Raw genomic sequence first — 16,788 nt, forward strand, 5'->3', positions numbered from 1 at the left:
TCTTCGGTGGCGATCTGGGCACCTAGGTAGGCGTGTTCTCATGCCCAAACACCATCATTTCGCTGGTCTGTTCTGGAAATTGACTGCCCTTTGGCTACTCTCAGCCAGTTTACTGGCACCCACAAGTTAAAGAGAGAATTTTCCTGGCAGGATGCAGGGGTGCGGGCCTGGGCACCTAAGGACTTGGTGGCGCAATCCTCCCTGGGCCTGGCGAGTGAGGAGTGGGATAGCTGCTGGTTGGTCCCGAGGGCGGAGTGGGCGGCGCTCGTCCTCAGACGCGCGACACAGTGCAGCTCGTCTCCTCCGACCCGCGCCCTGGGAGTGGCTTGCGACTGGGAGGGTGACCCAAAGCGAGTGTCAATTCTCATTACAGTCCTGCGATCCAGGGCCAAGTGCAGGGGCGAGAGGGCCAAGGTGGGCACCAGGTCGCCACCTCCAGCGCCCCTGCGGTGGTCCGCGGCAAGGGCGCACGGGTAGCCGAGAGTCCGAGGGCGCTGTGGGAGTCCGAGCCCGGATCCCTGCACCCGCCCGAGGGCGCAGACCGCCGCGCAGTGGGAGGCGGCGAGGCGGGGACCGGGCGGGGACCAGGCGGGGGCGGAGCGGAGCTTCCCGCCGCCTCGTCGCCTTCGTCCTCCCCCTTCTGAGCCGCCGCCTCAGCCCGGCAGAGCAGCGGGAGTCCGCGGCGCCCGCTCGCCGCCGCGGGATGGGGAGCTAGCGCCACGGCGGCCGCGGTGGCCGCAGCACAGCCAGCCGCCGCCCCCGGGCCTGTCCCGCCGGGTGCTCCGGGAGCCCCGAGCCCGGCCCCGAGCCAGGCCCGCGGGCGGCGGCGGCGGCGGAGCTGGGCAGGTGTCTGCGGCTGGAAGATGGCGCCCTCGGGCTCGGGCGGTGTGAGGCGGCGGTGCCGGCGGGTGCTCTACTGGATCCCCGTGGTGTTCATCAGCTTGCTGCTGGGCTGGTCCTACTACGCCTACGCTATCCAGCTGTGCATAGGTGAGTGCGTGCCCGCGTCCCGAACCCCACACGCTGTCCCCTCGCCGTCCCGGGACTTCTGCCCCGCTCCGCGATTGCTTCTACTCTGAGCAGCCGCTGGGCTCTCCCCACCCTGTCGTGCGCCCTGGGCGCTTCCCAATACCTGCTTGCCTGCCGCCTCAACCCTCTGTCCCCCTCCTACCCCCCATCTCCCCAAGCGGAGGTCAGCCAGCCTCCTGGAGACTTCCCTGCACTCTGTCACTCCCTTGGCCTCCCCTTGCAGCTTTTGGGTTACTGGGTCACCTCCACCCCAGGACGCACGGCCAGGAGTACCCCCCGCTGCCTTTTACTCACCACTGCCACCCCAGCCACACCCTCTCGCTGGGCAGGACAGAACAGGGGACCACTGTGGTCACTGAGGCTGGAAAGCTGCCCTGGAGGCCGGAGAAGCTGCCCTGGAGGCTGGGCCAAGAATCAGAGCTGTGCCAGATCTGCGAGGGGGAAACGCTGGCCTTAACCTCGGATGGCAGAGCCAGCTTCTCTTCTGATGGCCATAGACCCACTTTTTAAAAAATGGTGACAGTACTCACGAGCGTTGTAACCGCCTGTGTGGTTTGAGGGTGATAATTAGCCACTTTCTAATTCAAAACGAGGCAGGAAGGGCAAGCCACTAGAAAGTATCTTTCGAAGACCTGTGAGAAAGAGAGGACTATAGTTTAGATGCTGGGAAAATAGAAAGCGGGGCAGGAAACCCATCATCTGAGGTGCTCTCTGAGGTCCAGAGAGCCACGTGGCCCCAGTCCAAGAGAAAGCTTCTGAATTGGTGGGTGGAGCACTTTCAGCACCGAAGATTTGGTTTTTGAGGTTGATTATTCATAAGCAGGGAATACAGTTATGACGCCTCATGTAAACTTTCTGCCTTAGGAGGTTTTGTGAAAGCTGACGTGTGTTATCAGGAAGAAATGTTCACACAGGGGACGCCAGGGACTTGTGAATATTTCGCCTGACGTTTACCCACTGAACTTACTACCCTTCGCCCTAACCAAGTACTAAGCCTAGGGTGGGACAAGGAGGAAATGGGGTCCGTTTCCTTAAAGCTTTGCAACTTGAATTGTTCCAGAGTTTCGTGCATGAAGTGCAAAAACCTTCTCTGAAGCCATCTCATCTCCAAACGTTGGTCCTGTGAGAAATGATGTCAAGATGATAACACCAAAATAATCTTGACATCATTTTCAAGATAATTGAACCTATCTTCCCATTTCATATAGTTTTTAAATTTGCTAGTATTACCTTGTCGACTAGATTCACACACACACACACACACACACACACACCATTTTAATGCCATATTAGGTGGAAATTCACCTAATTTTTTATTTAAAGATTTTAAAAGTGGTCTATACTGACATCTTCCTGACAATGCACATGAATATGTAATAAGTAGTCATGTACAATGTATAGGAAGAACGTTAAAGAAAAAAAATTAAAGTTTCTGTATTAACAGTTAATCTGTAAATAGGTTGCTTACTGATATATACTGTATATGTTATGTAACTATTGGGAAACTTTGTAGTGTTTGATTCTTTCACCTCTGGGAAATAATGAACAGTATCATTTGTTGAAAAAGAGGAATGCCCTAGAAGGCCTTCACTGTCAAAATAGCCAGCTTGTTCCTTATTATCACATTAAGATAAGAAGCTTAGCCTGGCATAACAGCTCATGTCCATCAAGAGGAAGCATTTGAAGGTACAGAAGGTTCCCTCCATCACAGGTAGCAGATGCTCCATAGCGGGTTTTATTTTACTAAGTAGACAGATGGTCAAGGAACTGCATAGAGAATGGCTATTATATCTGAACCATATTGTGCTTGTGTGTGTGTGTGTGTGTGTGTGTGTGTGTGTGTAGTCTTTGCTTATGTGCATGTGTATACAGATTCACTATCCCATGCTGGTGAGCCGAGAAGCCAAAAGTCAGTATTGGGTATCTTCCTCAATAATTCTCCAATTTCCGTTTTGAGACACATTCTCTTACTGAAACTGGAGCTCACCTTTTTCCACTAGCCTGGCAGGCCAGCAAGCCCCAGGGTGGACCTGTCTCCACTGACCAGAACTGGGCTCACGGGGCCTACACTCATCCAGCTTTTAGGTGGGTCTGAGAGAGTCTGAACTCAGTACCTCGAGCTTGCACAGCAAGCGCTTGGCCTGCTGCTAAGCCATCTCCCCAGCCCCTGAGCCACACTTTATGTGTATTTTCATCATTTTTTTAAATTAAGGTATCTGTGACATCCGAGTCGCCCTTTTCATAAGTGACCATTGGACTTAGAAGTTCCTAGGGGTCATGGGCTCTTACTGATATTTAACTGATAAAGCATCCTGCCACGCCTTGTCACCACCCATCTCTGGTGACCAAAAGTGCCATAGTAAAAAACAATCAGAAAACAGACCACCACAAGCAAACCCATGGGTGCAGAGCTACGCCCACACCAAGCTGTTAGAAAGTAGTTTTAAGTATTTTCATTGTCGTGGAAACACAGGACCATGGGTTTTACAAAACATCTAGATCCTAAAGACGAGAAGGCAAAGTTCAAGAAGGTGAGTTTGATTTTCAGTGGTGTTCTCCAAAAGCCTTGCACTCACTGCCTGAGCTTGGTTGGCTGAGACGTTGAGGTTAAAGGTACAGTTGTTCTCTAGACACAGGGAAAGATGGCGACCAGAGTGACTGATGCACACAGCCAGCCTCTGCTGCTTTTCACAAACAAAGAAAATGAGAGTGCCAGCCCCCACCCCCACCCTCACATTAATCCATTTCTTTCTGCCCTGCCCTTTGGGGATTTTTCTGTCCTCTTGGAAGTTGTTATTTACAATCATACTCTTCAACTTCCTCCTGTGAAATATTGGCCAGGGTTGGAACCAAAGGATGGGGGTCAAGGACTGAGAAGTGAAGTGGGTGACATACAGAATTCAGCAAAGCAGGGTGATTTACCCTGATCTTCCTTCCACATCTGCTGTCAGCCAGTGATGACCCTGAATATAAATTACTCTATGCCCTTTGCTGAATGAACTGCAATTTAGGAGTAGTGCTTATCCTGGTATCCTTGGAAACCGGAGATAATGATGCTCTCATTACAGTTAGTTTCTATATTTAACGATGTGCATGTATGTGGCTCTCTAGGCACGTTCTCGGTGAGCATAATTTTTGCTTGGTGTTTGTATTTTACAAAAATAACCCATCTCTTTGGGAATGTGTGTGGATCTGAAATATATGGGCTGTAGAGGTAATGGGAGAGTCAAGTATTTCAGATAAAACACATCCAATTCTGACAATAACAGACTAAATAGGGCTACTATACGGCTAATCATGTAGAATATTTTTATATGCTTTGCTAGTTAATAAAACTCTTTTATCATACCCCCGCTCAATGACTTTCCTCTCTCTCACCTACCTATGTCCCTCTTCCTCTTGCCTTTCTCCCCATCCCTGGCTTATTTTAGGCCATAGCCATCTTTAGTCTATTCAGATACTAACTATAGCATTTTCTATATGGTCATATATTCCAAGGGTTAAAAAAGTATAAGGGAGTGTGTATTACGCTGCAAAATTAGAGGAGTAAGAGTGTCTGCAGCCTTGGGTGTGGTTCATTGTCTATGCTGGACCCAATGGGTGAGCTTTACAGAGCCACCATGATAATTAGTATAGAAACACACATGATGAAGAAGGCAGTTAAACTGGTTCCTCTTAGGTGCTAACATTTAAAATGGATTTACATGTTTGTTTGTTTGTTTTTTTAATACCCTTTGTCTTGTTATAAGTCCAAATTTACTAAACGCTCCTGAGATTATTATAAGAGATGAACGCGTACGCTTGCTGAACCTTTTTGGTGTCTTCTTTGCCTAACGTGTGTCACAGCCATGATTTCCCCTAGGGCACGTGCTGTTGCTGTTCCTAGAGGTCAGGATCTCTGCCAGGACTTTCTTGGGTCTGGGGCCTGTTTTAATGAAACGAAAGCCCACGGGGAGCGCGAAGGAGCCAGGAAAGTTTATTCAGAGCAGAGCGCTGGAACAGATGAGAACAGGCCATAGGAGAGCAAGCAGGTTGCATGACCGGAGATACCCAAGGGTCGTGGTTGTTCCCTGGGCTCTTTCAGGACACGTAAAGGAAGGAGGAGCTGATTCAGAAGGGGCGTGGTTTGCATGGTTCTCCACCTTTGATTGGTTGATTAAGTAATCATTTGTTCTATTGCACGTGTCCCACCCCACCATGCATCTGCTTTAAGTTGTATGTTTGCCCTTTCATGCACAGGCAAGACGTGGTAAACAGGAGCTATTCTCTAAAGAGAACCTAGTCTTGCTCTCGTTTTGTTTTGTTTTGTTTTTAAGGCATTTTATTTTATTTAGTTATTATGCAACCCCAAACCAGCTCAGGCTGAACAGGCTTTTGAGGAAGAAAAACCTTATTCCACTTTGGAGGGTTCCGGGTGCATGTAGCTTGTTGTCGCTAGCAGGTGGCTAAGTGCATCCTCGTTCAGAGAAGGGCGTTTGTGCACAGCTCGAGAGTCTCACACTGGCAAGAGAGATTCGTTCATGTGGCCGCAAGACAACTGGGGTCCCAAGGTTTCTAAACGATTTCCTGGCTGTCTACCCGGCAGTTAATACTAATTATACACTCACAGTTCTAAGCTTCCTTGTGGTTTTACTTAAGTCTTTGCACTCCGTCATGGCAATTTCCAAAGCTCGGAGGTAGTTCAGGCCAACCTCATCCCAGAAGGACAGTGGAATGCTGCATTCGTTAAAAGTTCTGTGTCCTTCCTGAAGTATCCCAGAGGTGTCCCCTGTGGATCTCACCACGTTGGTCAGGCGTTCTGGGGCTGAGGAGGTAGCTCAATTAGTGAGTGCTTGCTAGGCATGCATGAAGACATGAGTTTGATCCCCCCCACACACATGTAAAAAGCTGGTCATGGTAGCACACTGGTGATCTCAATTCTGGGAAACTGGAGACAGGTGTTTCAAATTCTGTACCATGCTAACATCTAGCTTTGATTGATGTAATGATTCAAGGCAGAGTAAGAAGGAGAAAGAAAACAGCTCTACTGATGTGTCAGAGCACTCTTTGTCTTTTGATTTGAAGGATAACATGGTTAGGCTTAAAAAAAAAAAAAAAAAGCCTGGAAATACCACAAGTAAGACAGTTGACATTCTTAGATAATTCTTAGATAATTCTTAGAGAGAATTGCCAAGTTCTAAGTGAACTAATTTATCTGTGATCTTTTAATTGACCTTCAATTTTTTAATACGAAGGCATCCAACCAAAAATGCAAATAAAGGTGACAAGAAGAACTAGCCATCAGGATTCAGTTTTAATTAAGCCATAGAGAAGTTTGCTTCTAGACTCTTCCTGGGATTGTCATCCATATCAAAACATTCCCCCAAGGCTTTCCCATTACCAGAAGCTGAAAGGCAAGTTCTCTAAATCAAGGTAAACTTCTCTGGGGGAGGAGGAGTGTGTTTGTGTGTGTGTGTGTGTGTGTGTGTGTGTGTGGTGTTTGTGTGTGTGTGACATCATTGTCCAAAGCTGAGGAAGGTTCAACCATTGAATCCTGGTCACCTGGGAAGTTTTTCTTCTGCAGAGTTTATTTGCAGAATTCATAAAAACCAAGACAAATTATGGACCAGGTCAGCCAGACCAGCCTCCTTCAGCCTGCACACGAGGATAGGGTACTTTCTTTCTCTTGCCAGCTCCACAGACAGGTGTTAGGGTGACAGAAATGGACTGTGGACCTGCCAGGAAGTCGTAAATTGATCACTGGAGCTACAGGAAAGGATAATCAATGAAGAAGGTGGAGAGCCGCATAGAAAGTGCATCCACAGTAACGCCGTCCAATTACGATGCGGACTACATCCGCATGCATGTCTTACCATCTGATCACGACCAGGTGCTTCTGCTCCTGCTGTGAAACCTGCGTGGTGGTTCGACCTCCGAGTGGCTTACATGAGGCACAGACCCACTTTCCCTCCACCCCCATTTAGTCTGTGAAGCTAGATAGAATCTCATGAATTTAATTCACTGACCCCATGGGAAGACTGAAGAAGAATATAGCTTAGAAAATTCAGAGAAGCCAAGAGAAGATGGATGAAGCAGACCTAACAATATGCTGGGAATGGGCGTCTAAAGGAGCCACTTGCCCTTGGAGCTCAGCTATCATACACTGGAGGTGTATGGATGGAGATGCTGTTGTGCCCACAGTAAAAATGGTCCCAAGGTTAAAGGCTTGAACGCAAACAGCAAGCTGAGCTGTGTTTTGTTGTTGTTGTTGTTGTTGTTTTTCCATGAGGAGGAGAAAGCAAAGGTGGTTCAAGAAACATGGGCATTTGATTTTTTTTCTTTTTCTTTTCTTTTCTTTTTTTCTTTCTTTCTTTCTTTCTTTCTTTTTTTTTTTTTTTTTGACTTTTGTGCTGAGAAATGACACCACTAAGACACAAAACTAAAAAAGCAGACAAATTACTCAGAGATAAATATATATGGTATGTGTTAGGATGAGTTTGCAATGAAATATTCTTTATTGGCTTTTATTTGTTTTATTTTTTATCTTTTGGAAATCTTGTGATTTTTTTTTTTCCTTCTCAGAAAGATGGAATGTGGGCCCCAGGGAGGTGTGCTTACGTGATTAGTGGTAGAATATTTGCCTTGCTTATGTGGAATATTGAGTTCAGTCTCCATCAACACACATGCGCGGGTGCACACACACACAGACATCAGGCCACACACCACATACACAGACATCATAGCACACATCTCACAGCACCACACCACACACATACACACACACATACCACACCACACATCACACACACACACAACACCACACACCCAGACATCATACTACACATCACACACACATACCACACCACACATCATACACAACACCATACACACAGACATCATACCACACACATCACACACACAACACCACACACCCAGACATCATACTACACATCACACACACATACCACACCACACATCATACACGACACCATACACACAGACATCATACCACACACATCACACACACTACACACAGACGCACACATATCATACCACACCACACACACATGCACGCGCGCATATACATAGACATACACGAGAAAGAGATAGAGAGGCAAAGAGAGAGACTCACACATAAAGAGAACACACAGAGGAAGAGAAATAGACACAGGGACACACATGGAGCACTAAATGGTATAATTTATCCTGTGGATTCCATGTGTTTTGACAGTTGGATCACTTCTCCCAGCCTTCCTGTCCTTAGAAAGTGGTGAGATCTGGGCTCGCCTGAGATTGTAGCACTCTGTCTCTAATGACTGTAGAAATAACTGTCGTCTCTAGCTTGAATGTGATAAATTAGAATGTGACAGAAATTCCTCATGCTGTCTGCTGGTTGAAGCAATATTCCCAAGGTGGTTAGAAAGATACTCTTTATTTGTGAAGTTCCATTATTACTATTTAGAAATATTAACGAGAGTTTGTCACCAAAAACCTAATGTCATGGACTGGGGTTTTTGATGCTCCACTTGAAAACGAGATGGAAAATGTGCTTTTGATTTCTTTAAGGGGACTTTATATTTTTTGATTTTTTTTTACAGTCGGATGCTAACAATGGAAAGGTACACGTTATCACAGCAGGCAGTAGGCAGGGTTAGTGTAAAGTAGGTTCTTGCTTGGATGGTTCTGCCCTTTATCCTTTTCTTCCTTTCTCCCGCTCTCCCTCCCTCCTTCCCTTCCCTTTGAAATAGACTCAGCCATGTAAGTGAGCCTGGCCTAAAGGCCTTTGCTCCTTCCTCAGCCTCTGAAATCCTGGGATTAAAAGTGTATGTTATCTGACCCCACTGCTTTAGGGGCTCTGCCAGTGCCTGGCAAATACAGAAGTGGATGCTCACAGTCATCCATTGGACGGAGGACAAGGTCCCCAGTGAAGGACCTAGAGAAAGTACCCAAGGAGCTGAAGGGGTCTGAAACCCCATAGGAGGAATATCAATATGAACTAACCAGTACCCCCAGAGCTCCTTGGAACTAAACCACTAATCAAAGAAAACACATGGTGGAACTTACGGCTCTAGCTGTATAAGTAGCAGAGGATGGCCTAGTTGGTCATCAATGGGAGGAGAGGCCCTAAGTCTTGTGAAGGCTCTATGCCCCAGTGTAGGGGAATGCCAAGACCAGGAATGGGAGTGAGTGGGTTGGGGAGCAGGGGGAGGAGAGGGGATAGGGGATTTTCGGAGGGGAAACTAGGAAAGGGGATAACATTTGAAATGTAAATAAAGAAAATATCTAATAAAAAAGAAAGAAAGAAAGGTAGTAGATTAACTAATTTGGTTCAGAAATTAAAAAAAAAACATATGAGATCAGTAATTCAGCAATGATTCTTGACAATTCCCCTTTCAAAATTATAACCACATTTTTGCCACGGGTACGTGGCCTTTTCTTAATTTGATATTTCATCTGACGGAGACTCTTAAATTGAATTTATAATGCCAGTGCTTGGAAGTGCTACAAAATCCATATTTGATTTTAATTTACTACTTAATGTCTCATACACACGTGCAATGTATCTTGATCCCATATGCCACCACCCCATCTCTCATCCTTCCCTTCCCAGCATCCTTCCTCCAACGTCCATTTTTGTCTGAGAGACACTCTTGAGCCAAAATCAATGCCTGCTGCGTGTGTCATCTTATCATTTCTCTGAACACTTCTGTTCATTTCTGACACACTGGTGACTACATTTAAGAATGTAAATGAGGCACCTGCATACACCGCTGGGTAAATTCTTTGCTAATGCCTCTCCCTGGTGTCTGGAGAATTTTTTTTTTCCCTCGTGCACTGTACAATTAATTACTTGTTAATGGCCCCTATGGCTTTCATCACTACTGTTGTGACGGAGGAGCAAGATACCCTCAAGGAGTGTGTCAATCAAATAACCTTAACCAACAGGCAAAACCCCTTGCTATGTGCCTTTTAAAACAAAATGTATGCTATCCGGAAAGCATAAAATGGCTTTGAATCAGTTTTAAGTCTCTGGGATCATCTTATAATAGATATAAAATCTGTAGGAAGGCTTCATGTAGCTTTGAGGACCTCATATCTCTGGTGTTTCAGTGAAATCATTCACTTTTGTTTTCTAGCGTGCAGTTAAAATTACATTTTTGGTTCTTGTGCATTTTGTATAAGGGGAAAAAATACGTTTTCACTGCATTCGAAGTGTGTTTTGGGAATGAAGTGACTTTAAACCCAGACTAGGGTCTTTGTGGAACAGCATTTGCTTAGCATGTCTGAGACATGGAGTTTTCCCCAACACTAAAACAAATGAAAAAAATCCAGACTGGCTTATGTCCATGCTCCCCTGGCTTATGTCCTCGATCCCTTTGGGGGTCCATGGGTTATCTCAGCCTCCAAGAGAGGCGTAGCTGAATCTGCAGAGTGGCTTTTCCCTGGATTTGTAGAGATGGCACGATTCAAATTCTGTCTGTAAAGTACATGCAATTCACATCAGCGGTACTTGAGTGGGAGAGGCCGCCTGCTGAATAACAGTTGGCTGAGCTGTAGTGAGAGACGCTTGATATCCATCAGCTATAGAGGAGGCAAGAAACAAAATCAGAGTCTCCAACTGATGGTCACGAGGTTGCTCTGAATTGCAGGACTAACGTGTGATCCAGTTTATCACTAAGAGGCAACCCCATGTGACATGCATTAGCAAAATACAGCTGTCAGGGATTTATGTACTTAACCCTGACTACTGATTACCAAGGCTTCTCCAGGGAGGCCAAGGAACGGGAGAGGGGGAAGGGCAGAGACCAGTTTGTCTTAATCAAGTCTTTCATTTTGACACCTTTTTCATGAAATACAGTTAGTTTCAGAAATAGGTACATTTTAAAAACTAACATATACAGGACTGAGAGCTATATGTTAGCCAGAGCGGAGGAGATGGTATCGATTCACTACAGATTCTCACACGCTTACCCTGTAATAAGTAACTTCAAAATCCAAGGGATCGAATGCGTTTCAAGCATCCATCAATTTTGAACAGTTTTAATTTATTCATTCACAAACATCTATTGACTGGTCTTTGCTTAGTTAGGGTTTTTATAGCTGTCATAAAACATGATGACCAAAAAAAAGTTGGAGAAGAAAAGGTTTATTCCAAGTTTACACTTCCAGGTAATAGTCCATCACTGAGGGGCGTGAAACTAGAGGCAGGAAGTGAAGCAGAGGCCATGGAGGGGTGCTACCTTCTGACTTGCTCCTCATGGCTTTCTCAGCCTGCTTTCTTATACAACCCAGGACCTCCCATGCAGGCATGGGATTACCCACATCTACATGGGCCATCACTAATCAATCATTAATCAAGACCATACCCCCCCCCCACATACTTGTATTTAGGCCAATCTAATGAAGGCATATTCTCAATTAAGATTCCTCTTCCCAGATTGTGTCTAGGATCGTGATAAGTTGACAAAAGCCAAACAGTACAGTCTTGGAGCTCACACTGAACATGGGGAAGAGATGACAGGTAAATGATTATGTAATCTGTTAGAGGATCACAGTGTCATGACAAAGAATAAAAGGGCAAGAGGGATTGGGTGCTGGGTATATAGCATTGGCCTGTAGTACCAGCACTTGGGATTGCAGGCAGGCAGAGTGAACATTCAAGGCCAGGCTAGGCAACTTGGCAAGACCCTGACTCAAGACAGCAGCAACAATCCCCACCTCCAAATACCTAAACAACAACAGCAGCAGAAACGAACAGGAACAATAAACTAAGAAAGTTGAGAATGCAGGAGAAGGCCTCCTTTTCAAATAAGATGGAAGGGTGTACAGGGGCTAACACCAGAAGAGATGTATGTCGGGCAGAGGGAAAGATCTGTACAGTGCTCCAAAGCGGGATAGTTCAACAATTAATACATTGGAAAGGAAATACAGAAAGAACTTCATGGCAGTAACCATGGCTGGCGTGTGTGTAGCGGAGGTACTCTTTCCTATGAGAAAAACTATAGAAAAACTACAGTCTATCCGTGTTTTAGAAATGGATGAACATGTGGGGATTAGGATCTGAGTTTGTTTAATTGAGCCTAATGGGAATCAGTTGACATTCAAAGCAAATAATATGGAGTTCTCCAGGAAAAGATCTACTTTTATTATTTAACCATTCACGGTCATCAACAGGCTTGTATTAGTGTTTATTTACACATACTTATGCACATATTTTTAGGGTTGCAAATAAGTAATTTTTCCCACCTGGACTTTTGAGTGTGAATATGTGTAGTAAGGAGTTAGGTGAATTAGATGTTATTTGAGAATTGCTAGGATGGTACAGTATAATAATAAAATGTATGTATAATAATTACTCTTCAGACTGGGTAAATTATATGAACCACTATACCTATAAAATAAGATGTTCTTGCATGAAGCACACAGACTGAGTCAGCGTTGTCCGGACACCCACCCCTTATTTTTGTGGTCTTCAGATAACTAAATCTTCCTTTAAAAATACTAAAATTGTTACTTTCTTTAGGTTTTAAAAAATAACTGTCTAAAATATGTCTCATTTCCTTCCTTTCCTTGCTCCAACCTTCTTAAGAATGTGCTGAACGTAACTTATTTCCAATTGACTGGGAAAGGTCACAGGGAAGTGGGGTTTGCTGCTTTGCCCGGACATTCTTTTGATTCCCAGGCACTGAGCTCGGGCAGACGCATGAATGAGCTGCTTCACAAGCAGAGATGCCTGGCTGTCTTTCTCTGCTTATCACTCTGGGATTACTTCCCAGGGTACGAGAGAACACTTCAGCTACTGTTCAATATTAACATATTTGTGGTTGTGAATAGACTCTGGAATAGGTGGGTTTTGTTTTTACTGTGGTAAAGGATAACATAGAATCCATCATTTCAATCCTAAAGTTCAGTGGTAGTCTGTGCATTTGAATTACTGTACCAATAACCAGTATCTCTCTCTAAGATAAATGCCCAAGTTAAATTTCTGTACCCATTAAATAATAATAGCTCCTGGCAATCACCATTCAACTTTCCGACTGAGAGTCTGACCATTTTAAGGATCTCCCTTCTGTGAGAGGATTCTGTTGCTGGTTTGCTTCATTAGTGGAATGTCTTCAAAACTCATCCATATTGTAGCATACGGCTCAGTTTTGCTTTTGAAGACTGGATAATATGCCAGGCAATTATCTGTGTGCATGTATATACCACATTCTGTTTGTCCATGGGTATTTGAGTTAAATTTTTACTTTGGCTATTGTGACTAATGCTGCATTAACAATGTGCACAAACTCCTATTTGCATCCTTGGTTTAAATCCTTTAGGGTTATCTAGGAATGGAATTCCCAAATAATATAGTCATCATTCTCTGTGCCTTTCTAAGGATCACTGTACAAGTTTTCCAAGGAAGGTAATTTGGGTGGAAAATTATTCCAGAGGTGCTTATAATAGGTGTCCAAGAGTGAACGTCTCCAGGGACATCCAGGAAATGTGTCAGGGCTCCCTATCTTGTCCTTTCATGGCTTAGCAGCAAATTATTGAACAGCAAGTTGTGAACAGTCCCACCTCACCAATGGGGAAGACTTCGTTACTGGGTTGTGTGCCCTCACAAGAATGCTGGCCATTGGGCCTGCTCGAGGCAGAAAACATAATTGCTGTTGCTTCACCAGGATAGTGGGTAAGGAAGAGTTAGTGGGGAAAAGCATGGGATCAGTGCACTTAAATTAAAACCATGGGCACAAAGTGAATTAACACTATGGTTGTAGAACTTGATCCAAAACCCAAGGACTGAACATAATTCATGCATGCATGAATGAATGAATGAATGAATGAATGAATGAATAACAAGCTTTCTATAGCGCTTGCAGGCTGTAGATTCTAGAAACAAAGGGAAGATCTATTCCAGCTGGGGACAGATTAAGCAAAAGATGAAATTCAGTTCAAATATTGATGACTGCCCTCTTAAAAACAATTTTATAACTTCCGACATATATTAAAGAATATAACCAGTGCAAAACCGGGTGCTTTTGCACAGTTCTGCTGTATTCACCCCAGCCCTTCATCTGTGAGCTGCACTGATGATAGAAAACCTGCTCTGACTTCAAGTGAATGTTTCTTGTTTACAGTAGTAGCTTCTAGGTGGACTGTGCTAACCCTGTAGGGCGATGATTCATAGCGTAAGGGGTACAATCTGCTATAATTGGGGAGGGACAGACATTGCCTAGTGCCAGCTAGAACCAAAGAATGGTCATAGAATGCCCCCAAAAAGAAGAGATATGGAAGGACTCTGTAAAGCATATGACAGGGAGGTTCCCAAGAGCAATCCCAGTTCCCAGTGGTCCAGCACTGAAGAGTAAGCCAGTGCATAGCCTGAGTCCCTTGAAGTTTAGCAGAAGCCGGGACCCAGTGCTATAACCGCAGCAGTTACTGAGGGTACTAGCATTTCACATCATACTTTATCTCCTCAAGTGCAGCCTTGTAAATTCTGTTCCAGTGAGGACCGTGAACACAGCAGTTAGAATTACAGCCTTGTGGAGCTCTTTTCTCTGGAGAGCTGTGGAGTGGTACCAAAGTGTCAAATAACTTTTATGAACCTAGGAATATTGGCTTAATTTTAAACTACGTTGTGTGTGTGTTCTTTGGTTGTAAATGCTCTGCATGATGGCTGCTATCCTGAGGTGAGGGTAGCTTAAGGAAATCGTGTGTTTCCTTGGAGAAGCACGGTTTCTTTCTCTCAATGCATAAAAGACCTAATGTTTGATTGTGAGAAAGAAAAAAAATAATAACATATTTAGTCCTCTGTGATAATTGTTACCATACCAGATAATGAAAAACTGATGTAATGACATTCAAAAATATGACAAAATTGTTACTTAACTGTTTGTATATTTTTCAAAAGAGATAAAATAATTAAAACTCAGGTAGGAATTTTGCTTGTAAACAATATGTACAAGTGGTGGTTTAATGGATCCATCCCATCAGCTCCTGTGTTTGACCACTTGGTCCCCAGTTGGTGGAACAGCATAAGGAGCATTTGGAGGTGTAACTATTGGAGGAGGTGTGATGCTGGACTCGGGCTTTGAGGTTTCAAAAGTCGTTTCTGGTTAGTCTGTCTATTCTTGTGCTTGTATATCAGGATCTAAGCTCTCAGCTATTTCTCAGCCCCATGCTTGACCTTGCTTCCTGCCAAGATGGTCACAGACTCACCCTCTGAAACTCTAAGCCCCTAATAAACCCTTTCTTCTATAAGTTGCCTTGGATACGGTATTCTATGACAGCAATAAAAGTAACCAAGACAGTATGTACATGTAAACACGGGTAAGACAAAGATGAGCAGTTACAGTGGGCAATGTGAGAACCATGATCCTTCCACCTAGAACAATTTGGTTCGAATAAAGAAATGTCTCAGGGTATAGATTCCTTCTAACCTTCCAGCTTATGATGTGAGAACCAGCTAGAATCGGTGAGAGCCCGGCATCCGCCATACGGTCCTCGGTTCATAGAAATTTCTCATGGCCTCTTTGTTTTTTTCCTTAAGGGCAAATATTTGAGATTGGGAAGAAAGAAGGTTGGAATCCCAAAGGTTCCGTGATGGTTTGAACTTGGAGTTGAGGTGTAGCCACATGTAGAAAATGGAGGGCCCTAGAAGTGTATGCAGGATAAATAAGTCACACTCACACTGAAGTCAGCACAGTTTGCTAGCATTGGGAATCTTGTTTTTTTTTATATATTACTTTAGTATGTATATGTTTGCATGTATGTGTGTGCATGCATGTGTGTGTTTGTCACAGTGGAGGTCTTTTGACCTTGTTCTTTCATCAAGTCCTCAGAGTCTAAGGCAAGTGCTTTTTACACACTGAGGCATTTTGCTGGCCCCCAATCTCATCTGTTTTGAGATGGAGGTTATTGGAGTCATTGAGTGAAAGCAGAATACTAACATCAAGGGACTGGCCTAGAGAGCGGATTTCCCCGTAAATGGGAATCACTTTTTAGTTTGTGAATTTGGAAGTGGCAGTGAGTTACAAAGTCATCTTTGCTTCCCTCTCAGAACAGATAAACCAAAAGATGTGCCCATTCTTAATGATTTAAGTACAGTCAGAATGTTTAGAATGTATTTTTAGTGTTAAGGGTGTAGCTAGTGTCAACTACCATCTAGAATGGAGCTACATAGGTATTTAGAGCAATCCAATGACATAGAAATTTCCTGAAGTAGCGATGTTAAGTCTACTATATCCAGTAGTGTGGATGAACCTGGGGAACATTATACTGAGAGCAACCAACCAGCACAAGGATGAATACTTACACCACAGGATGGGAAACAGCCAACTTAGAGAAATAATGAATTAGAATGTTTAGTGGTTTCCAGAACCTGGAAGAAGAGCGGAATAATGGACTGCATTCACCAGGTGAGAGGTCTTCAGGCATATTAGATGACTGTGCTCTGGGATCCCGTTGTCTATTGTGATTAGATTTAACACTACTGCATTGTGCAGTTAAAATGTTTAGAGGAGGCAGATCTCAAGCTGGGCCATTGCTGTGATTAAAAAAAAAAAAAAGAGAGAGACATTTTCTTACTATTGAGGCAGGAAAGAAACAGTTCTAGATTTAATAATTTCACAAGTGTAAGGATGGGGATCCTAAGTCGGGGCAGCCCAGTCTTCTGGATTCCTTATCCAAGCAGGGATGAACCTTCCAAGTGTGTCAGGTTAAATTCCTCTCCCTCTGCATTGGCGAGGCCAAACGTTAGGATGCCCCTGCTGTTCTGTCACCACCAACCCAGTC

The 16,788-nt window shown here is 44.4% G+C and overlaps 1 protein-coding gene across 3 annotated transcripts in view; it reads left to right on the top strand.

Moving 5' to 3' along the window:
* The first annotated feature begins 335 nt into the window (after window positions 1-335).
* Window positions 336-16,788, top strand: part of Zdhhc2 (zinc finger DHHC-type containing 2) — a 52,472-nt gene continuing 36,019 nt past the window's right edge. Inside the window, exon 1 of one of the 3 annotated variants that reach the window (XM_029531747.1) lies at window positions 336-990. In XM_029531747.1, coding sequence (XP_029387607.1) covers window positions 864-990 — 127 coding nt within the window. In that variant the 5' untranslated portion in view covers window positions 336-863. The remainder of the gene's footprint in view (window positions 991-16,788) is intronic. The other 2 variants (XM_021219038.2, XM_029531748.1) reach the window with 2 other exon arrangements.

The sequence above is a fragment of the Mus pahari genome, chromosome 19 (genome assembly GCF_900095145.1).
Source record: "Mus pahari chromosome 19, PAHARI_EIJ_v1.1, whole genome shotgun sequence".
In the NCBI taxonomy this organism is placed as follows: Eukaryota; Metazoa; Chordata; class Mammalia; order Rodentia; family Muridae; genus Mus; species Mus pahari.